This window comes from Chrysemys picta, chromosome 2 (assembly GCF_011386835.1).
Source record: "Chrysemys picta bellii isolate R12L10 chromosome 2, ASM1138683v2, whole genome shotgun sequence".
NCBI classification, from domain to species: Eukaryota; Metazoa; Chordata; order Testudines; family Emydidae; genus Chrysemys; species Chrysemys picta.
In genome coordinates, this window is record NC_088792.1 from 266,410,385 (window position 1) to 266,431,542 (window position 21,158).

Consider the following 21,158-nt stretch of genomic DNA (forward strand, 5'->3'; position numbering starts at 1 on the left):
ACTGAATAGATAACCTTTCAAAAATATATTTAAAAGCAGTTTGGCTTCTACATTTGATAAATCAGTATATATTTAATGGGAATTTCATAAAAACAAGGTTAAGGTTGAGGGATATCAAATGGATTTTTACTGCATCTTCCAAGTACTACTCAAATGTTTACTCATAAAAAGGTTACTTTCCATTTCTGAAGGAAGGAATAAATCGGCTCAATTCAGGGACTCAAGACCATCAGGGACATTCTGGCTGTGTACTACCCAAAAGGGTTATAAAAGCTACTACTGCAGCAAACAGTGGAACTCATGACAAACATTAATCCCTACTCATGAAGGGCCCTATTTACCTCTCTATCTTCAGCCTAATGTTGATTTTCTGACTAAAGAGTGAGCAGGGGATGCTGAATAAATCCCCAAATTAACATGTGAAATGAACAATATACTGTAGACAGATATAATATGCCAGTGCTAAATACTTACTGTGAGGTTGGCAACAATTACTTTAGGATCATCTGTTAAAAGAGACACAGACATAAAACAGTCATCTGTTTATTGGAGTTTCAAGGTAAGCACGCTTTCCAGGAGTCCAGGCTCCTTTTAAAAGCTATCCTATCTTAGCAAAATGTATTAGATGATGTGCAATAATACACCTTTAATGTGCCTTTCCTTAATTACCCAAAATTTTTATAGCAGCATTGATCAGTGTTTTATACTTTGGACCTGAAATTAAATAGTCACAGAAATAAAAATTTTAAACTAACATCTTGAAAATCATCTATCTAATCTAACAAGTAAGTAGTCATATCTGAGACTTTGCAAAAGCTTTCTGTAAGAGTGTTTAAGCATCTTTATAAGCAATAATTAATAAGAAAGCTGTGGTTCTTTTGGCTGCTTTAGCATTACACACAGCTGAATAAGTGACTAAATGAAATAACTGAAAAAAAATTCTGGGCAAGCCTTGGGACTTTACTCTATGTAAGCTGTACTACCACTTGGACAACCCACATTAAATTCTCAGTCTCACTTCTTCCAGGGCCAGCAAACAGCATTTCTCAGGCCCCGGAGGAGAAAACAGAGTTGGAAGAAAATGAAGAACCTTGTCTCTCAACCATATTATTTTGGCTGCTTAAGGCAGGATATTGATTGGCTTTGAAATGAGTCACATTCAATCTCAGGTACAATTCACAGGCACATCTATTTCAAAGATGCGAGAATGAAGGTAGTGTTAAGGCATGAAATAGTGGAGGAGGGAGAAAAGAGTTAGGTAATTTGCCATTTAAAGTTCTGTTCCAAGTCCCGGGAATGTGCCTATTTATTTTGTGTTTGAATTGTTCATTTATAAGCAATTACAAACATTCAGGGAGAAGAGGATAGAAAGAGACCCATAGAAGAGATGATTGAATGCAAATGGAGGTGAAAAACAAAACAAAACCCAGAGGCATTGTGCCAGGGATTAGCAAGGACAACTGATTTCTCTTTGGAAGTTCTCACCATGCCCCAATCAAAGAAAAAGAACTTGCTCAACATCAGGGAAAACTGAAAGAATGATTTTCCTCATGCTATTTCAGTCCTCTTTGCATAACAGTAAAATATGGTGCACCTAATTATCTATAGAACTTTAATGTGGTAGTGCTTGATCCTACTCCTACCGAAAACTGAAGCAAAATTCACTGGAGTCAACGAAGGGACAATGGAGGCTTTTTAAAAAATTCTCCGTGGAAGATACACAAAAATATTCACTCATAGGAGATAATAGGTGTGGGAAGATCTTTTAAAAAGTTGTAACTGGAATTTTACTAATAGTTTAGGTAGAATCTACAAAGAAAGAATTTAGTCTTTATGGTAGCCCACCAAAATCACAACATTGTTTATTTTTGAGTGTACTGTGAAATACTTGCAGGTTATGATGTGAATATTCATTTTTATGCTCTAAAAAGCTTAAGATACACATCAGTGAAACACTGGTATTTGAAAACAGATCTTTACACATGTCCTTTAGACAACATCAGAATTCATTTGTTCATAGTTAAATCTTTAATCTAGGTACTGATTTTAACATGTACCCATGGGCTCTGATGTACTTTTGGATTTTGTAATCTTGAAATATCTCATTCTGGTTTTTGCAAAACCAGATACATCTTCAAGAAAATTATCCCCAGAATGTTTCAAATGGTCTTATAATTTAGAGCTCCAAGCAACTTCTTAAAAGCATGTTGCAAAATACCCAGATTTTTCATATACTATCATCACTAAGACCATTTGCTCAAATTCACACTTCACAGTTTTCTCTTACCCACACTCTGCCTTAGCTGTGCATGGCTGCCAAATATCTAGCGGTGGCTCCAGGCACCAGCGCTCTACCTTAGTTCAGAGTTGCAGAATCTTGGCCTCAGTATAGTACGATACTTGTATAAATCAACTTACATTTCAGATTATTATTAGATCGAGGACGAATGCGTCCTAAAGACCCAGGCACCAATACGATATCTTCTACATTAGTCAGATAGTTACTCAAAAATTCAGTTCTTTCACAAGTGGTGTCCTCCATTCCTGTGGAAGGGAAATAAGACTCCTTTAATAGAGAATTATATTGTGAAACAAGCTTATTTCCTAAAATATAGGCATCAATCTCTGGATTCAGAGAAATCGTTCGAAAAACAAACATTTCTTCTTTAAATACTCATTCTATTCCTCTCTTCCTAGCAGGTAACCTAACCTCAAGCTTATGGAAAGACTACACTCATGAATTAGTCATCAAGAGTGGTCACTGAAACTATTCCACCTGCCAAGGAACTGTCAGACACATGGGACACCTTTGTTTGTTTTCAGCTTTCACCAACATCAAGCTCTTTTAGTTAATGTCTTCTTGATGGCAGCACTGATAATCACCAACATTAGATATTGTTTAAGAACCAAATTGTGGCTGGTGCCTGCACCTATGTGCACAACAAAAATGCCAGTGTCAGAACAGCAATGCCAGTCCAGGGAGCGTACACTTGTTATACATCCAGTTTTAACTCACAGAAGAACTAAGATCAGCTCCTAGTTTCAAAGGAATTTTTAAAATACAATTTAAAGAGAAAAGCAACAGAGGGTCCTGTGGCACCTTTAAGACTAACAGAAGTATTGGGAGCATAAGCTTTCATAAGAACCTCACTTCTTCAGATGCAAGCATCTGAAGAAGTGAGGTTCTTACCCACGAAAGCTTATGCTCCCAATACTTCTGTTAGTCTTAAAGGTGCCACAGGATCCTCTGTTGCTTTTTACAGATTCAGACTAACATGGCTACCCCTCTGATACTTGACGCTAATTTAAAGAGAGGAGACACAAACACACAAAGGTATTGTATCTTGGTGGTGTATTCTAAATCAACTGTAGGTAGAGTGAACAAAGAGTTGTTACCATCAGAGAGTTGTTTTGTGGCCTATGTACTGGTGGTCTCACTCTAATTCTTAATAAGTAAAGCTCAAAAGCCTCTAAACAAGGAATGACTACGTTTGGAAAATAAACTCTCCCCAGAACCCCAGCAGTCATCCCCTCCACATCAGGGAGGAGACATAACTGGTAGAGAAACCTGCAGCACTGTGCTGTACCTGTTTTGTAGGCAGAGAGTGAACTTTACTGCCCAGGCCTGTTAACCTGGCACTTCATTCACACACACACAAAAATCTTATCTGAATAGCACGGTATCCCATAGCAAATCATGACTCATTTAGTGTACTATTACTCTAATTAGAGACCTTTCGTAATCCCACTGAAATGTTATGCCAAGAACAGTTCTACCTCAAAACATACCCAAACGATCTCTATTTTCCTTCTTTCTCCTATAGTATTTTTCACTGGAGTTTCTCGGTCTTTACTATGAATTCTTATTGTGAAGTTTTCCCTAATTTCCAAGTGACAGAGACCTTTCAAATCACAATTTTCCATTTCTGGTCTTTCTGCCCATTTTTGCCACTTATTCCCTCCCCAATCCAAACTCTCTTGGGGGCTTTTCTCCTTCCTCCATAACCCTTCAAAGCTGGGCCCAGCCTCTCATAACTACCCCAACTTTGTTCCTCTGTATCTGACCAGCTGTCCTCCTAATTGCCATGGAAACTTACTGTTCCAAAATTCTTCTCCTACTATCATTAAAAAGGGGATGAGACTTCTACAACATTTCCCTGACAGTTAACCTACTTTAAAAAAAAAAATGACATGGGGACAGACTGTAGCTCTTCACGCTTGCTAGGAAGCAGCTAGGAGAGATTGTACATTATTTGTGTGGCTCACACCCCAAAAAACAACAGGCTTAATTCTGAATGAATGTGCACACAGTTAAACCAAATAGTTAAAATAAGAAGGAATTCCCCCACAAGGTAATTATCAGGCAAATTAAATGCTGGGCTTACATTGTCAGTGTCCTGTGAATAAATATTTTTACTTTTTAAAAGAATTTTTAAAATAGGATGTTCATTTAGGCTCTGATCCAGTCGAGTACTTGTTGTGTGTGTAAAACTTTAAGCACAGTGAAGCTCTGGAAATTGCTCAAGCATCATTTTCTATCCATATTTACATACTAAGAAAGGACAAGTAAGAGTTTTTACCATGGTCTCCAACAAAGATAACATTGACACATCGATGTAGTTTCAGCTGCTTCAGTCCATCCATTAATTGTCCTAAAGTCTTGTCAATATCCCTTAGGGGATTTATCATCTGTACAAAGTTTGCGGAAAGAAAGGAAGTTAATCACCATTACAATGCTCCCTCTTTCACTACAGGTGGCGCTTCCTCAGCAGAATTCTGGTAGGTTAACTTTCCAGATCAAAAGGCAGATCCTTGGCTGAGTAGTTATCACCCTGACCTAATGGTCATCTCCTTTCCCATGAGCTTGGTTTGATTTCCTTGAGGGAAAGATACAAAAAAATCTTCTAATGGGATGTTGTTGGATGACTACAAGAGATCATTGATCTTATTCCTATCCCTCCAACAGACCCCCTAAACATATGGTAAATGCAAAGGCAGATTTACTATATTAGAAAAATGCATATGATTGGGGAAGATTTGGGGGCGGGGGGGGGGGAGGGAAGAGAGAGAGGAGAGAACTGATTTAAATGCTGTTCTTCAAATGGAATTTAGCTTTTCAGTTTTTCCGAACACCAACTACGTAGTCATGGTACATAGCTTCAATCTCAGTGTTCATATGAAAATCCCAAGCCACTGTGAAGGGTGCTCCAGGAGGTATCTGGTGCTAGAATGGCTGCCCTCAGTCTTCCATTATAAGTAGTAGGAGGGAAAAAAAAAAGGCAGCTTCAGCTTGATAGCCAAGGTCTCTAAAGGATCAAGTGACAATTCTGGAAAGATTTTGAAAAAGGATGCCCAGACCTAAAATGGTATAAATACATTATTTTTTATTTTATAAAAAGGCAAAATTATGACAGCATGCCGACAAGTTACAATTCTGAGCAGGAACAGAAGCAAGTGCAACTTTTTTTTATTAGACGATAAATACTTTGAATCTCCGTACATTTTAGATAAAGGACAGTTTAAGAGAGAGAGAGAGAGAGAGAGAGACCAACATTTCTGTTTGTCACTATATGCTGAATCTCTCATCTGCACACTTAACTGGATCAGTTAAAAATTTTGGAACAAAAAACAAACTCTCCTGTAGCAAAACAGAATTTTGTCAAAATCTTGACTCGGAAAGGTCGATTTCAACAATTTCACAAGGGAAATTTCCACTTACAAATGTCAACCTGACCCTAATTTAAACGTTTTGCAAGCTCTCCTTCTGATTGAACTGCCACCCACCTCGTGGAGTTGTAGATTCTGAAAATAATCAAAGTCATACAGGAAATTACAACTCATGAAGCACGATGGCGACTCTGCCACAGAGAGAAACCTCTGTGCACCAAAGGAGATGGAATCCAGCTGGGGAGCAGGAAGAACACAGAACTACAATTCCCAGGAGACACTGCAGCAGCTCAGACAGAGGGGAAAAGATTCTAAAACTAAATGCTCCTATTTAGGAAAATATGAACATTTAGTTTCATTCAAAAATGATGAAACATTCTGAATCAACATTTTTCAGAACTTTTCATTCCATGAAAAATTTCACTATTTTGACTTTTTGTCCCAAACTGGGACAAAAGCCCACTGTTAAAATATCAGATTTTTCCCATGAATTGGAAAGTCTGTTTTTCAGTCAGCTCTAAATTGTATCTCAATCAATCAAGTAAGGAAATTAGGTCTTTTATTTCAGCCTCTAAATTGTAACTCTGCAGTTAGGAAAGCTGGGAACTGCAAATCCTCTTGGATTTCACATGAACGTTTTCTTCACATGGAACAAGTTTATGCTGTTCTTAAAATAGAGCAATAGTATTTCCACATGTGATAAGAAACCACAAATCACAGTACTTTTCTAAGATCCTATATCCACCAAATTTCAGCTGGGGATTTGCAAAGTTGTTTTTGATACCATGAAAACAAACTAGTCGGGGAAATCCTGTTTTTAAGGCAAAAAACAAACCCCCCACACTATTTCACACGATCACAGCCAGAGAACCTCCATTTAGTTCCTTCACCTCCATTATTCTCACCGGGTTCTCATTTAAAAAGTTCTATTTATTTTTTGAAACAGACTAAGGTTGATACTGAATGTCATTAATACGTTCATGTGAGGATACTCTACGTGGATGTGGGACTGCCCTGAGACCATGTTCTTGTCCAGATGTAACCTCCAAGGAGTTATCGGTGAAAGAATAAAAGTCTTATGTGTACCTTTGCTCAGATCACATGCTGACCTCCACTACCTCAGATCTTTGGAAGGCTTTATTTTCCAAGATAGGTGTGGATATCTGAGATGCCATCGAAAAAAAAACAGTTGACATTATTATAAGAGGAACAGGTCTGAAACTGAGAAATGCGGATCAGTGTTACTAAATAGTTCTTCAGAAGGAAAACTCATGCTAGAACCTATTTTAGCCAGATGCTGATGTATGAGAGAGGAAAGGATTTAACTCCTAGGGACTAGTCTTGTGGTACATCCCATTGCTCTCAATGAGCATAAACAAATGCTGGCACTAAAGGGTTAATTTGCACTGGATATGGACGATAATTTGTGCTAGAATAAGCTGAGGTTTTTGAAGGCTTAGTGAGAAATCCACAACTGGGTTTGCATGGAAATTTGCATGGATGGATGAAATATTCATCCAGAGAAGAGAAGCCGGCTGGGAGGGGGAGATGCACAAACTCCCATTATGAGGCCACCTAGAACATATTTTATGCCAAAAAGAGTAGGACCTTGAATTGGCAAACTACTCTGAAAGGGGAACTCCTGTTCAGTTTATTGAAGGAGACATCATTCATGTAAGAAGATTATCAGCCTCCCTCTTGAGTAGACTATCAATGATCAAGGTATTGTGGGAAATGGCAGTTTCCTTACACTTGATGACTGATTCCCCTCTCCCCCTCAGTTCCAGGATGAGTCTCAGAATACCTGATTAATTTCAGAAGTATATATTTTTAAAATCAGGAATTGAAAGCTACTGGGAAGAGTTTCTATTGCTCCTTTTTGAAAATGTACTGTGTCAAGATTTTTGCTTGGATCCCACAGGAGATATTTTTAGGCCCCGTGAACTGGGTTACAATTAGTTTAAAAATCCCTGAATGGAAGGGATGCTGAAGTGGTCCACAGCCCCTCCCAAGTTGTCAATTAGTAGCAGGTGGAAAGATTTCATTTATTAAGGATCATCCTTTCTCTGAATCTTTTCCTGGTGAAGCAACCTCCAACTTTGACCTTTTTGGACACTTAAGTACCATCATAAGGCATTATTGCCAGACCCAAAATCATGGGTTCAAAAATCATGATTTGCATGCCCTTCATCCCCTGTCTCCCCTCCCCCCCAAAAGTCTCAAGATTTTTCAGCCAATGAGATTTTTGTGTGCGCGCGCCATCTGGTTTTTGAGCCTTCAGGTTACACTCAGGTCACATTTTCAACTTTTCTCCAGAGCCATGAAGACTAGAAACTTGGTTTTATTTAAAAATAAATAAATCAGAGATTCTCACAATCAATCACTTGATACCAGGAAATGGGGCTTAAAGAAGAACACCCAATATTGTGAGACTAATGATAAAAATCTAATGGGTTGGTGACGCTGATAAGATCTTCCCAGAGATTTGTTTCACGCTCCCTCTGTTTGATGGATTTTTAAAAAGGTCCTAAAGAGGCTTTCCCTAGAGTGAACAGTCTAAAATAGGAAGAACATAGTTCCCGAAAGACTCAATATATCCTTGCTGCTTTGCCAGCAGTGATTTTTCAGTACAGTTATAGAAGGTCTGTTTTGCAATTCCCAAACTGAAGTATGGAAGGGAGTCCAAGTTACAAAAATTAAGCTATATAAGAGCCTCAAACTGACACTTCGGTCAAAGTTTTGGAACACAGGTAAACTTACTTTGTTCCGACGGGATTCCGCAGAATACTGATCCACTTTATGTACTTTTCTTCTTTTCTTTGGAGATGCAACTCGTCTTTCCTGTCTCCTCTTAGGAGTAATCTTTCTCTTAGGTCTCTTAGGCGGAGTAAGAGGTGAGCCATAACTACTCTCCTGTACTGGCGGAGAGAGATGTCTGGACTCAGAAATCCTGACTCAGCTAGCATCAGATACTATAGTGACCTGCGTCATCAAATTGAGGAGCATGAAGATCAACGCTTCTTCAATAATATAGGAGTTGGTAAAGGGACAATTTAGAGGTCTCTCTCTCTACAGAGGAGCTCACTAAATTGTACTTGAAAGTGGGATAGTTACTCAAGCAACTAACATAAGAGCAAATGAAATTGGTATTTCAGGAAAAGGTCGATCAGGCCAATTTTCATGAATACATACTGTAGTGTTATGAGTATTTCTTCAAGTGTCATTCAATTCACAAAATATACAAATAAATACACAAAATATGTAACAGTATCAGCTTCACATTTTTGGTGGTGTAAATTTTTTTTTGCAAATTCTTGTGTGGGGGGGATCTTAATGAAACATGGAACATTTGATTTGCTGGTTACCAGTTCAGCTGGAAGCATCTGTGTACTACAAAGCCACCACTCAGTGGCAAACATTGAGACTGCACCTTCTGAATAATCTAATAATTTGTTAAGGGCAGCGTGAGAGAAATCTGCATTGCTGCTGACTACCTTGTACTAGTTGTATGGATAAATTGAGAACATCAGTCTCCAGAGCTGTCAATATGGCACCGTTTGTGAGCAATACATTATCTATTAAAATAAGTCATTTGAAATGGGCTTATTCATTTTTGTCTGTGAATGCTACAAAAGAAGAGACTGGAATGGCCCGGTGTTCCTTTTTCCAATAAGCCCCACTTTAAAGATACGCAGGGTTGCAAGCACAGCTCTCAATTTTGGCCTGTTCTGCACCTGCGAGATGCTAAGCACCAACACCTTCCATCAATTTTCATGGGAGTTGTGGGTTCTCAGCACTGCTTAGGACCATCTGAGAACGGTGTGAGATGACACCTACAGGGAGATAATACAGCTAAGTAGGCAGGTAGGGGGAAATGGAACCTGCTAAATGGGCTTGAAAGTCAGTGATTTATAATCATATTTACTTCTATCTAGTTCGCCAGTTTCTCTGTTGTTCAGTCACAGAGCTTTAGGAACGGAGGGGGAAGAAAAAACAAACAAAAAAGTGTTACCATCTGCCATGCTGTTTCATTGCTTCCAAGGCAAGCAGCTGGAAAGGAGATTCTAGTCCAGTCTCATTCGTCTCTCTCCAGAAAGGCATTTTAATAAAGCAGCACCAGAGTTTTCTTTTTAAAATGTTTCAAGCTTTGTGCAGTCCTGATGAGAGGAGCAGCAGGGAAAGGAAGGATTCTCATTTTACGCTGTCCCTGAATAAACTCAGCCAGAGCTTGACAGTGCCAGACACACACTGGCCAGTGCAAGAAACCTAGATATTTTGAACACTTACAAGAGCCGTCCCAAGACGGCATGTTAGAGGAGCAGCAGGAATAGAATTTAGGCATGACAGGTTTTGATCTACTTAGAGCACTTACAGTAGTATGTATATTTATATATTTTTTTTTAAATAATTTTTTTTCTTTCAAAGTTAGCTAGGAAGAAAAGCCAAGTTCTTGTTAACCAGCCAAACCGTAGCCTCACTTGAAAAGAATCAGAAAAGGGTTATTTCTTTTTTGGGGGGTAGGGGACCCCTCGGGAAGAAGATGAACAAATCCATCCCCCCTTTCTAGACATAACAAAAGGTGGGAACTAGCCAGCCAAAGCTCTGCCTCTCGTCCCAGAAGGACAACCCATCAGTGTCACTGCAGAAGCACAGAAGGGAAAAGAAAAACAGAATTGCGGAAATAACCAAGGGCAGGCATACATTTTAAATTTCTCATCGATACATTCTGAAAATAAAGCTTTATAACAAATTTCCTAGTTCAAAAGAGCCGTTTGTGAAGGTCTCATTAAAAACAACGTTACACTGAAACACCTAATAAAACAAACCATACTGCAAGTTATTGTAGTCAACATATTGGGCAAACTCCTGGTTCTGTTGGCTTCAATCAATGGAACCAGAATTTCACCCACAAATTTTGAGTGCTTCTATTCCTTTTTACTCCTAAATGTTAATGTACTGTGCACTCAATGTATAGACTGTTGAGCACTTCCTGCAAGGTTTCAGTGTCAACTGAAGTCCCTGGGAGTTGAAAATGATCAGCACCAGGCAGGATCAAGTCTTTTAAAATAAAAAAAATATATATATATTTAATTTTATAGCTAGTGAGTTAGTAAATTTTACTAAACATCAACTCGACATTGCAAGAGGTGTGTTGAATATTCCGCCCCACCCCCACCCCCCCGTCCAGAGAAGTCAGCAGCAAAGCTGCTCCTCAACTTGGTGACTATGAGGCAAGAATAGTTCATTATAAGGAGATTTTCACTTAAAAAAAAAAAAAAAAAAAAAAAAAAAAAAACCACACACACACACCCCTCTTAAATACGCTACACAATGTTCAAGAGCTTGTTTCCAAGCTCCAGTGTGTTGCTCAACTGCCACAGAGGAAAAACTGGTCAGAACCATTCCAAGTGTCTAAGTTCTGCCAGTTCTGTACAAAGAAGAATGATTTCATGCAGAGGTCAAGCTCCCATTACTAAGGAAGCAGCTTAGTGGGGTCCCACTGCGGGGTTCCTTCTCGGCTGATTTAGGAGAGGCTCAGAGCTCCCAGAAACTGGGGGGCAGGGGGAAGAAGCACCAAGATAAACATAATATTTTCTAGCTCCTCCCTCCTGAAATCATGCCCCTAACAAGTCTTAGACAGCTGCTGTTTGTTTTTAAATCCACATTTACAAAATCATGTCTTATTGTAAATTTGGGAACTGAAATATGTTCATCCATAGAACAGCCTGTTCTCCATTCAATGAAAGTCAATATATGATGCTATTTAAAAAAAAAAAAAAAAAAAAACGACCTCTTAAATCACCCTGCTTTAGTCATATAGTTACAGGCTAGACTTTAGATAGCTATCCAGAAGAATTCTAAGATTATTTTTTACCGTTTTCTAAAAGACCCAATTAACTTCCTACATTGCATAGAGAAAGGGTTATCTAGAAACTCTACCACTGGGAAACATCTTAATTCTACAAGGTACTGAGAATCTCAACTCCTAGTGACTGAGCTAAGCACCTCATAGCATTAGGCCCTAAGAGAGCTTGTCCAAAGAGCCTGTTTAGGTCAAATTTGAATAGGGTTACCATACGTCCGGATTTCCCCGGACATGTCCGGCTTTTTGGTGCTCAAATCCCCGTCCGGGGGGAACTGCCAAAAAGCCAGACATGTCCAGGGAAATAGGGAGGCAGCATAAGCCAGGGTCCGCCCGGCCCCAGCACGATCCGCTGGGTCTGCAGCACAGCACAGCCGCCCGGCTACATTGTAGCGAGCTTGGGTGGGGGAAGGAGGGGTCACAGCCGCAGAAGGCGGCGAAGGGGTCGTTGCTACCCCCGGAGGCCGGGCGGAGCGCGCGCCCCAGCCGAGCCCGCAGGACCACGGGGAGGCCGGGCCCAGCCAGCAACTCGGGCTTCCCTTGCGGGCAGGGACCCCCCAGCCACTGGGGGACCCTTCCTGCAGCCCCGTCACCCCGCGCGGCAGGAAGGAGGCTGCGGCGCGGGGCAGGAGTGCGGCGTGTGCTGGGGCTGCAGGGACCCGCACTGCCCCGGTCGCCACTGAGCGTCTGAAGCCCCCGCCAGGCAGAGGCTGCCGGGCAGGCAGGGGAGCAGGGCAGGCGGGGGGGGCGCAGAGGCTGCAGGGCGAGGAGGAGCAGGGCAGGCAGGGGCATAGAGGCTGCAGGGGCAGGGCAGACAGGGGCGCAGAGACTGCAGGGGCAGGGGGGTGCAGGGGCTGCAGGGCGAGGAGCAGGGCAGGCAGGGGGGCACAGAGCCAGGGCAGGCGGGGGGGGGGTGCAGAGGCTGTAGGGCGAGGAGGAGCAGGGCAGGCAGGGGGTGCAGAGGCTGCAGGGGGGCACAGGGGCAGGGCAGGCAGGGGCACAGGGGCTGCAGGGCCAGTGGGGAGCAGACAAGCACTTAGCAACCCCCAACCAAGATCAGAGCAGGAGGGAGGAGGGGGAATGTGGGGTGCTCAGAGGAGGGGGCAGAGTTGGGGCAGGGACTTTGGGGAAGGGGTTGGAATGGGGGCGGGGAAGGGGCAGGGCCAGGGCCCCGTGGAGTGTCCTCTTTTTTAAATGTTTGAATATGGTAACCCTAAATTTGAACATATGGAATTTCATCTTCAAATTTTCCTTTACCTCAGTGAAAAGACACAATGAGAAAGTGTCTCTGTTCTGTAGAAAGCTACACTCTGAAGTTACTGCCCATTAATGCCAACAATGAGAAGACACATGCAGACAGTCAAACAGAACTCTTCCCTTTTTAGCAAATATTTTGGCTTATAGATTTTAGATGGGAAGTTATTTGGACCAGAGAGTCTTTATTCTGCCTGGCACAGCACTAATGACATTGCTGGTGCATAGTGATTTATTAATAATGGCTCACATTTAGTTTTAATCACATGCATATATTATTGCTTGTGAGTCTGTATCCAGACTGTTACAACAGAGATATTGCCTTCATCTACAGGCATGACTGATATTAGGGAAGGGAACACAGAAATTTTTCAGAGTTTAGAGATTTTTATGGAAAATTACTGAATGAATAAATGAGAAGAGGTTAACACGTAAGTGGAAATGGAACCCTGGACATTCTAAAGTGTTTTAAAGGATAGTTTTTGAGTGCTCCCATCTCTAACAGGTATAGATACAAGGATTTTATGCAAACAGGTTGAGAGATTATACTGGACATATGCACCCCTTGAGTGCACTGTGAGACGTGGGGCTACCAACAAAGTGCTTTCAGCAACTCAAGTAGTGCAGGTACCTGAAATAGCTCCAAAATTTTAAGTGTTGTTGCTTTTATAAAAAGTTGCTTGCTTTGAAAGGAAATGTATACATTTCATCTTAATTTTAAGAGTCTAATCTTGCGCTTCCAAAATTTGCACTGAATTCAGTGAGAGTTTTGCCTGAGTAAAGTGTCCAAGATGAACTGCCAAGTGTTTAAATATTTAGGTGTAGAACTAATATTGCCTCTCCATATCCCCAAGATAACACGCTCCTGTACAGGCTTTTGCATGTTCTTGAAAAATGTAGTAATTTGGTAAGTAACCAGTGCAATTCATGAGAGTTCTGAATCCTTGGTCACCACTCCGGAGCCCACAGTAGTGGACAAAACAGAGTAGGGTGCTTTAAGCACCTCTGGGAAGTGATGGATTTTAAAGCTCCCTATCTCATGCTATTAGGACACCTATATCCATTTCTGAGGGAACAGTACTGGCAGGGCTAACCAAACCGCCTGTTCATAGACCAAATATTGAAAACCATGGTTTTCCAACTCTAGAATAGAGTATTAACCAGGCTTCTTCAAACTGTCAACTTTGAAAAAAATATTCACCCTCCCCGGTCACCCAAGGAAACATACCAGAGAAACAAAGAACTTTTTCTGCCTCTCATGTATAGGGTATATTTTTTAAGGGTAAATTGATTAAGGAGCACTAAATTGTGCTGTTATACCAGCTAATTTCACACCTGAAACCTCTGCCAATCAAATACCTACATCCATAATGTGAACTTTATACAGAGAGACAGTTCTTAATGTCAAATGACCCTTGGTCATAAGTTCTTGTTTATTTTAGCCAATTGTTTTCCCTTTCTGACAGATAAGGAAGAGCACTGAGAGATAAGAAAGCCACCTCAGTTCAGGAGTAAAGTGTTAGCACATATTCCATAAATGGCATGGTTGCTCCTTGAGATGTGTAACTTTTATACAGGAAAAAACTATACTAACCTCAGAGCCAAAAGGACCATATCTGTGACCAGCAGCATCTGGTTGTTCAGAGTAGAAAGCATAAACATAAGGCCTGAAAGAAAGATTTTGTTCAGAATAGTCTGCTTTCAACCACAAAAGAAGAAGAAATTGCCTGGTCATGCTAAGTCAGCGTTTCAACTATTGTTTGCCATATGTAAAAAATTGTTGCTCAGTCAGAGGTTTTTGAAAGTATAATTAAGCAATTAGTTGCTCCAGAACGTCATTCGATATCAGAACACATGCAGGGAGGCATAAAGGGCACAGTCTGAGGAAGCTCACTCTCCATTAGTTCCGTAAGAAGGAGAGATCACGATACCAGCTCACATGGGCTATGCAGTCTGCAGCATGTGAGAACTTGTGTAATAAAAAACACAATTAAGATCTTGACATTTTCCCAAGCCTCAGGGTGCAGCTTCTGCATTTACCACTGACTAGAAGTTTATTAAGCCACATTAGACTAAGTAGCATAAAATGGCCAACATTAATCCATGTAATTAAATGTTCCCCAATAATCAAAGGACATTCGCATCAGAGGTTTTTTGAGGAGGATTGAAACACTGCTGGTTAAAAGTTAAGCGCTACAAAGAACAGTAATACTGAATGCTGGCAAGAATAATTTTTAACACTAACATTCCATCTGTTTCTGCAGCTCCAGCTACTTTTAAAGAGAAGATAAAAGTTAGAAGTTTACAAAGAAGAACACTACATGAATTACCTTTCATTGTCTGGTAGAGTTAGCCACTGCAGTATTGTTAATATTCTGCGTTCATGGGGGATGACACTAGACCACAAAAAGAAAAATAGGTTTAGTTATTGTCGTGTACAGAGAAGATAATCATTAGGTATACCATGAGCTGCATCCAACACCATAATCAGGACCTATCATAGACAAGCCAAATATTCTTTTTTTGTTCATTAACAGTCAAATGTCATTCCCATTTTGCAACTCAAGTTATTGCACATCTCCTGCAACTCCATGTATTATACTGAAAAGAGGTTAATCAGACTATTTCTCATTTGAGCCACCACTTTCAAGGAAATAGTTCATTTGTCTACTATCCTATGTAACAATGGATAAGGACCCATTCCTGTAAACTTTTATTCATGGGAGTAGTCCTTGCTCATAACAGTAGTTCTACTGAAGTCAACAGTACTGCCAGCCTAAGTAAGGACTACTCACATTAGTAGCATTTACATGATCTGCTCCCACTACTACTGGGACTTTTCAGCTTGGAAAAGAGACGAGTAAAGGGGATATGATAGAGGTCTATAAAATCATGACTGGTGTGGAGAAACTAAATAAGGAAGTACTATTGTCCTTCGCCCGAGGACAGACCGGAGCTGGACCCAGTATTGCTGCTGCCCAGAGCTGTCCGGGGCCGTGAGTACTGGGGCTTGTGACTTTGCATTGGTAATAAAGAGGGAGGTGCTTAGCTAGTTAAGTGAGGAGGTGATCACACTGTGTGGCTTTGCAGAGAGCAAAGAGGGCACTGGAGGGGTTTGTTGGGGAAAGTTTACTGGCGCCGAATATGATCAGGAGCACCCAAGACTCACCACTGGACTGGACCTTTGCCCAGGACTCTTGAACTCTGTGTGCAGACACATTGCTTGGTGTCTGCCCTTTCAGACTGTGCTACCACTGGGCCTATGGGGCCTTGTGTTGAATGCAACCCTGTTTTACTGTTCTCCCTATAATTCCCCATGTTGCTTTTCCCCCTCTCATCCCTCTGTGATGAAATATTTCACTTTCCTATAATCATTATACTCTTCCGGTGTGTGCATGTTCACTCCGGGGGGTTTGGAACAGGGTAGAAGGGACTTTCCCTGCTGCGTTCCTACGTGTGCCTTCTCTTGGCCAGAGCTGCCTGCAGAGCAGACTCCATCTTGGCCACAAGGGCACTAAAGTTACAGATACATTTAGAATGCCGCCATTCAATCAGCACCATGACACTTACAATTTTGAAACTTTTATTCTGCTAAAACCTCCTTAAGAATACTGGGACTTCCCAGTTGGATAGCGAGACTAAAAATTCTTCTTCTAGTAGATATTAAACAGAGTTGTTAACCTTTCATATAGCTCTTTGTCTTGAATACAAAAAAAATGAAACATTTTAAACTGGGGTTAAGATTGTATATTGGTAAGATGTATATGGTAATTTAAGGGTATAAACATTAGAGGGATGTAATTTATCACAAAAACAAGCATTACAAATCTTAATTCTGAATTTCTTGGATTTAGTTTAAAAGAAGTTCCAACGTTCTAAGGTATGGAAATGCACAGTTCAGACACCCAAACAGCCATAACCGTGCATGGTGTCACTACAGGGCAACGATCACACAATTATGACTAGTGCGTAATAGTGTAACCGAATCTGGAACCGCAGACTAACTGTTAAAGCAGCATTTCTCTTTTTGGCTCATGGTTTCACTACATGGCTGTCCCCCTATGCTGTCAAAGTCTACAATAGGTGATTGAATTCTCTGTAGTACAACATTCAGCAGCTTCTCCTGTACAAGTAAATTCCAGCTACAAAGAATGGAGAGAAATTTTTTTACCACTAATCCTAAAAAAATTGTTCCTCAAAACGTAGTGAGTTTAACTATATGGTAAGTTTGAAGAGTCTGCATCACTCCATTATGTAAATCATAACCCCCTTCTCTCCCTGACTTTCCGACACCCTCCCTCCTCCTGGCGAGTCTCGCCCTCACACCCCGACCCGGTCCCGGGCACAATTTTTAATAAAGGGGGTTTGCTAAATTTCTTACAAATTCTCAAAACAATGTTAATTCTGGGCCCAAAAGTGCACGCGCTATAATTTTGGGGAGCATACACACTCTTCAGACATATAGTGGCTGAATCCCTACTTCCAGAATTATTTCAAGTTTGCATTTTTAATTATGAAACCACACAATAGATTCAAAATAATGTGAATTACTTAAAACCACTAATCACCATGCCCAGCGTGACTATTTAGTGGTAGCATATTTTCCTAACAGACAAGGAAAATAAGTGAGGTCCCTTGCTCCTAAGCCAGCAAGTTAGAACTCATGCGGATTAGCGGTGGGGGCATGGCAGAGGGAGCCCCTATCACAGACATTTTCATAGCTGTCAGAGATCCTGTGGATCTGTGGTACGCCCTAGCTTTTTACACAGTCTCTTGGACCAAGGGGGTTTCATTCTTTCTTAAGAGTAGGTCCTGTAGCCACACCACCTCAGAGACTGAACCTCTAAGCTTCAGCACGCCTGCTTCACTCCATGAGCTCTGCCCAACACCACCTGAGAAACTCCTAGGCCTTGTCTACACTGCCACTTTACAGTGCTGAAACTTTCTCGCTCAGGGGTGTGAAAAAACACCCCTCCCCCCCAAGCGATGCAAGCTTCATCACTGTAAAGTCACAGTGTAGACAGTGCACCAGCTAGGACAGCTCTCCCCAAACGCTGGTGCCGCAACATTGGTAGTGAAGACATACTCTTCGTCAGAGACTTTTACTCTCTTCAGGGACACAGGTACCTCAACAAGTATTTGCAGTTACACAGGCAGCCTTTCCGAAACAAAGCAGGGTTTATGAGTCAACTGGAACATAGCACTGGAAGTCCTTGGCACAGAGAAGCATGGTTCATCTGGCGACACCAGAGAAATCTGCCAGCCATGCTGCTATGGACTCCATTTCAATCTGTGTCCCTTTGTCTGTCCAAGGTGACAGCAGTCCAGCCTTTCCCAAAGGTCAACTCTGCCTGTCACCTCTCAGACCTTTGTTCTCGAGCTGGCCTCTGTTCAGCTTTCCTGCTGAGAGATGGGGAGAACGCTTCCTTCCTCTTGGTTGTTGATTGCTAGGTGTCAACGTGCTGTCCACCAGGGGTTTCCATGGTCTTCCCAGATTTTCCATTGACCTTGGTGAGCCTCAGCCAATCCTTTAATGCCGCAGTAAGTCCACCACAGACATCTGGGCAGCACACACACTTCATGCCTCCTGCACTGCCCCAAGAGCAGATTTAACCCGGTAGCCCCCACTGGGTAGCAATGCAAAGTACAGGGGGAAACTAAAGCACACACAGGATTCATCAAAAAGATTACAGAAAATTCCCATTTCATCAAAATAGCACATATTACTGTGATATTCAAGGGCTGCACAAAATTAAAGAGCACAATTCTGGTGGAAGCCTTTAATCAAAAAATGGGAAAGATCCGTTTAATACTTCAATTTGAACATAGTCTGCTTTCTTCCAGAAAGGAGTTCCACAACAGGACCTCTGCTGCCAAAGTTTGGCAGAAGAAAGAAAATGGGATGATCTCACTTCACACTAGTAATCCTTCAGAGCTCAGAAATGATACATATCCAGCCATTTTCAGCTAGAAGGATAGCTGGCTGAATGCGGGATTAGGCAGTAAAGAAGAAAAACAGCAGAGAGCCTCAGAATGGTTTTCTGGATTGGAGCAAGGGGAAGAGGATATTTTATCCAAAACATGAAACAATTTGTCTTTTAAAAATGACTGTCCATTTGTGGGGGAAATTTCTGAATTAGTTAGGGTGCAGTGCTGGCACATTTTCAGCGTGCCAAATTCTGTAAGTGGTTGGAGGGCAGAAGAAGCTCCTATAAACACCCATCACATCCAAGGGTTAAAAGAATATGTTGCTGATAAGGCCTGACTTACACTTAAAAAAAAAAAAGTTAGATTGACGTAGCTATGGCATTCAGGGGTGTGAAAGATGTACACAGCTGAGCCCTGTAGCTCTGCCAACTTAACCCCTCCTGCAGACGCAGTGAGGTTGTAGCTTCCTTTGACCTAGCTATGGGAAAGGGGAATTTCTACAGCAATCAGGGGGGAGGGGAGAACTACACAACAGGCATTTACAGAGATAACTACAGTGCCATAGCTGTACCACTGTAGCACCCATAGTCTAGACATGGCCTGAGACTAAGCTGCCAGATAATTATATTGCTCAACTTTAGCTGAATGTTAACAACATAACCGCACTTCTTTTCACAAAGAGGTCTTCAAGATCTGGACCAAGGTAAATGTCACATTGTAATATACTATTTAACAAAATTATATAAAGAGACCACCACAGTAGGAGGTAGGAAATGGGGTGGGAGGGGTTAAAAAAAAGGGGGGGGGCAGCTTTCTTTGACTGGGAAGCTATTGAATGTTTAGAGCCAGGGAAACTAATGAACATTTACTTACACCAAATTAAATCTGAATTATTTGCTACAGGTCTCCAGAAATAAAAGGTCACTTACACAGACCAGAAGAATGTCCCAGCTTTCACCCCTTGCTTGGTAGCAGTAATCCATATCTAATGAGGAAAATATAAAAGGATTATAAAATAGTACTGAAGTCTTGATTTAAAAAGAAAATTAAAGCAAACTTTTTCAAAACATGTTTTCCTACCATAAACAAGAAAGTAAAGTATAGCCTTTAGAATCCCATCTCATATTTGAGCATTTGTAAGAAAACATGCTGTTCTACACAGATTTTGGGGAAGTGAATTGTTTAGTCAGCCATGCGGAGGTATGCAGTGTTATAGCCAAGTGGTCCCAGGATATGAGAGAGAGAGTGTTAGTAAGGTAATCTCTATTGTTGGACCAACTTCTGTTGGAGAGAGAGAGAGAGAGAGAGAGAGAGAGAGAAGCTTTTGAGCTTACACAGAGCTCCCCTTCAGGTCTGGGAATTATGAAGAAGAGCTCTATGTAAGCTCAAATTGCTTGTCTCTCTCTCTCACCAACAGAAGTTGGTCCAATAAAAGAGATTACCTCACCCACCTTGTCCTGCAGCCATGTGGAGGGTCATTTTACTCTTTTCTTCCATTTCACCTTAAATCTCCATTATTACTCTTTAACAGGAAGTGATGTAGCTGTGTGGCCTACATGAGGCATTTCTAGCCATTGTAGCCATCACAGGACAGCAATATCCCATCTTGGCCTCTTTCTGATCAAAACTGGGAGAACACTAATTTAGCAAACATCTGTCAAAAATGTGTTACTCAAACTAGAAGACATGCTTGGAAGATTTTCTTAAAAAAACACCACACCACTTTGGCTGAACAAGAAATAGTTCCCAATGGCCACATATTAGGAAAGAACTTTCTTAACTCTGAACCTTCTGTGTCAATATATGTTCATCATCATCTTAAAGATGGTTGCCCGTGCATGAATTATTCCACAGCCACATCCTGCGTTTTCTGCACACATCTTACTTTAGTCTTAACTGAACTAATTTAATGAAGTGTTGAAGTGCTATGAAAATGGAGATTTTTATATTGGAGACTACTGTTAAACATTTAATCTAGGTATATTGTTGTTCTCATTAGCTTCACTCCTTTCAATCCACTTTTCTCCCCTTGAAAAACTCCATAGTTGATGCCTGCACCCGCAACGCCTCCAAACCTTATTTCTCAATTTTTGTGTTTCTTTACTGTTTGTTTACAGTCCAAAACAAGTGGTTACACCTGCCTGTTGTTGGCCAGAAAATAAAAATTAATCAAGCCCTCCAACAGTAGCTAAAGTTTCATACCAATCCTAACTAGGATTACTGCTGAAACTAACCATGACCTTGTCTATTTCTAGGTAGTGATTCTAAGCACATGCACCAAGAGACACCCTCCTTCTGACCAAGTAGCTTTAACTAATTATTAAGACTGGCACACTTTGCCAAAGTATCCTGCATATTAGCTGAGAGGTAATTGGTTTTAATTCTGATCCTCTGCCCAGCCTCTTTACAAAAATCCTGCTGAATGGCATACACAGATCAGGGCATG

The 21,158-nt window shown here is 41.1% G+C and overlaps 1 protein-coding gene across 6 annotated transcripts in view; it reads right to left on the bottom strand.

The window, feature by feature from the left end:
* The window catches only part of ENPP2 (ectonucleotide pyrophosphatase/phosphodiesterase 2), a 97,722-nt gene that overhangs the window by 21,767 nt on the left and 54,797 nt on the right, over positions 1-21,158 (bottom strand). For 3 of the 6 annotated variants that reach the window (XM_042861024.2, XM_042861023.2, XM_008171645.4), the window contains exons 9-15: positions 19,642-19,697; positions 15,115-15,180; positions 14,379-14,451; positions 8,428-8,580; positions 4,581-4,689; positions 2,419-2,544; positions 475-506 (exon numbers count right to left, since the gene is read on the bottom strand). In XM_042861024.2, the coding sequence (XP_042716958.1) occupies positions 475-506; positions 2,419-2,544; positions 4,581-4,689; positions 8,428-8,580; positions 14,379-14,451; positions 15,115-15,180; positions 19,642-19,697 (615 nt within the window). The remainder of the gene's footprint in view (positions 1-474; positions 507-2,418; positions 2,545-4,580; positions 4,690-8,427; positions 8,581-14,378; positions 14,452-15,114; positions 15,181-19,641; positions 19,698-21,158) is intronic. The other 3 variants (XM_065586066.1, XM_005303378.3, XM_008171643.4) reach the window with 1 other exon arrangement.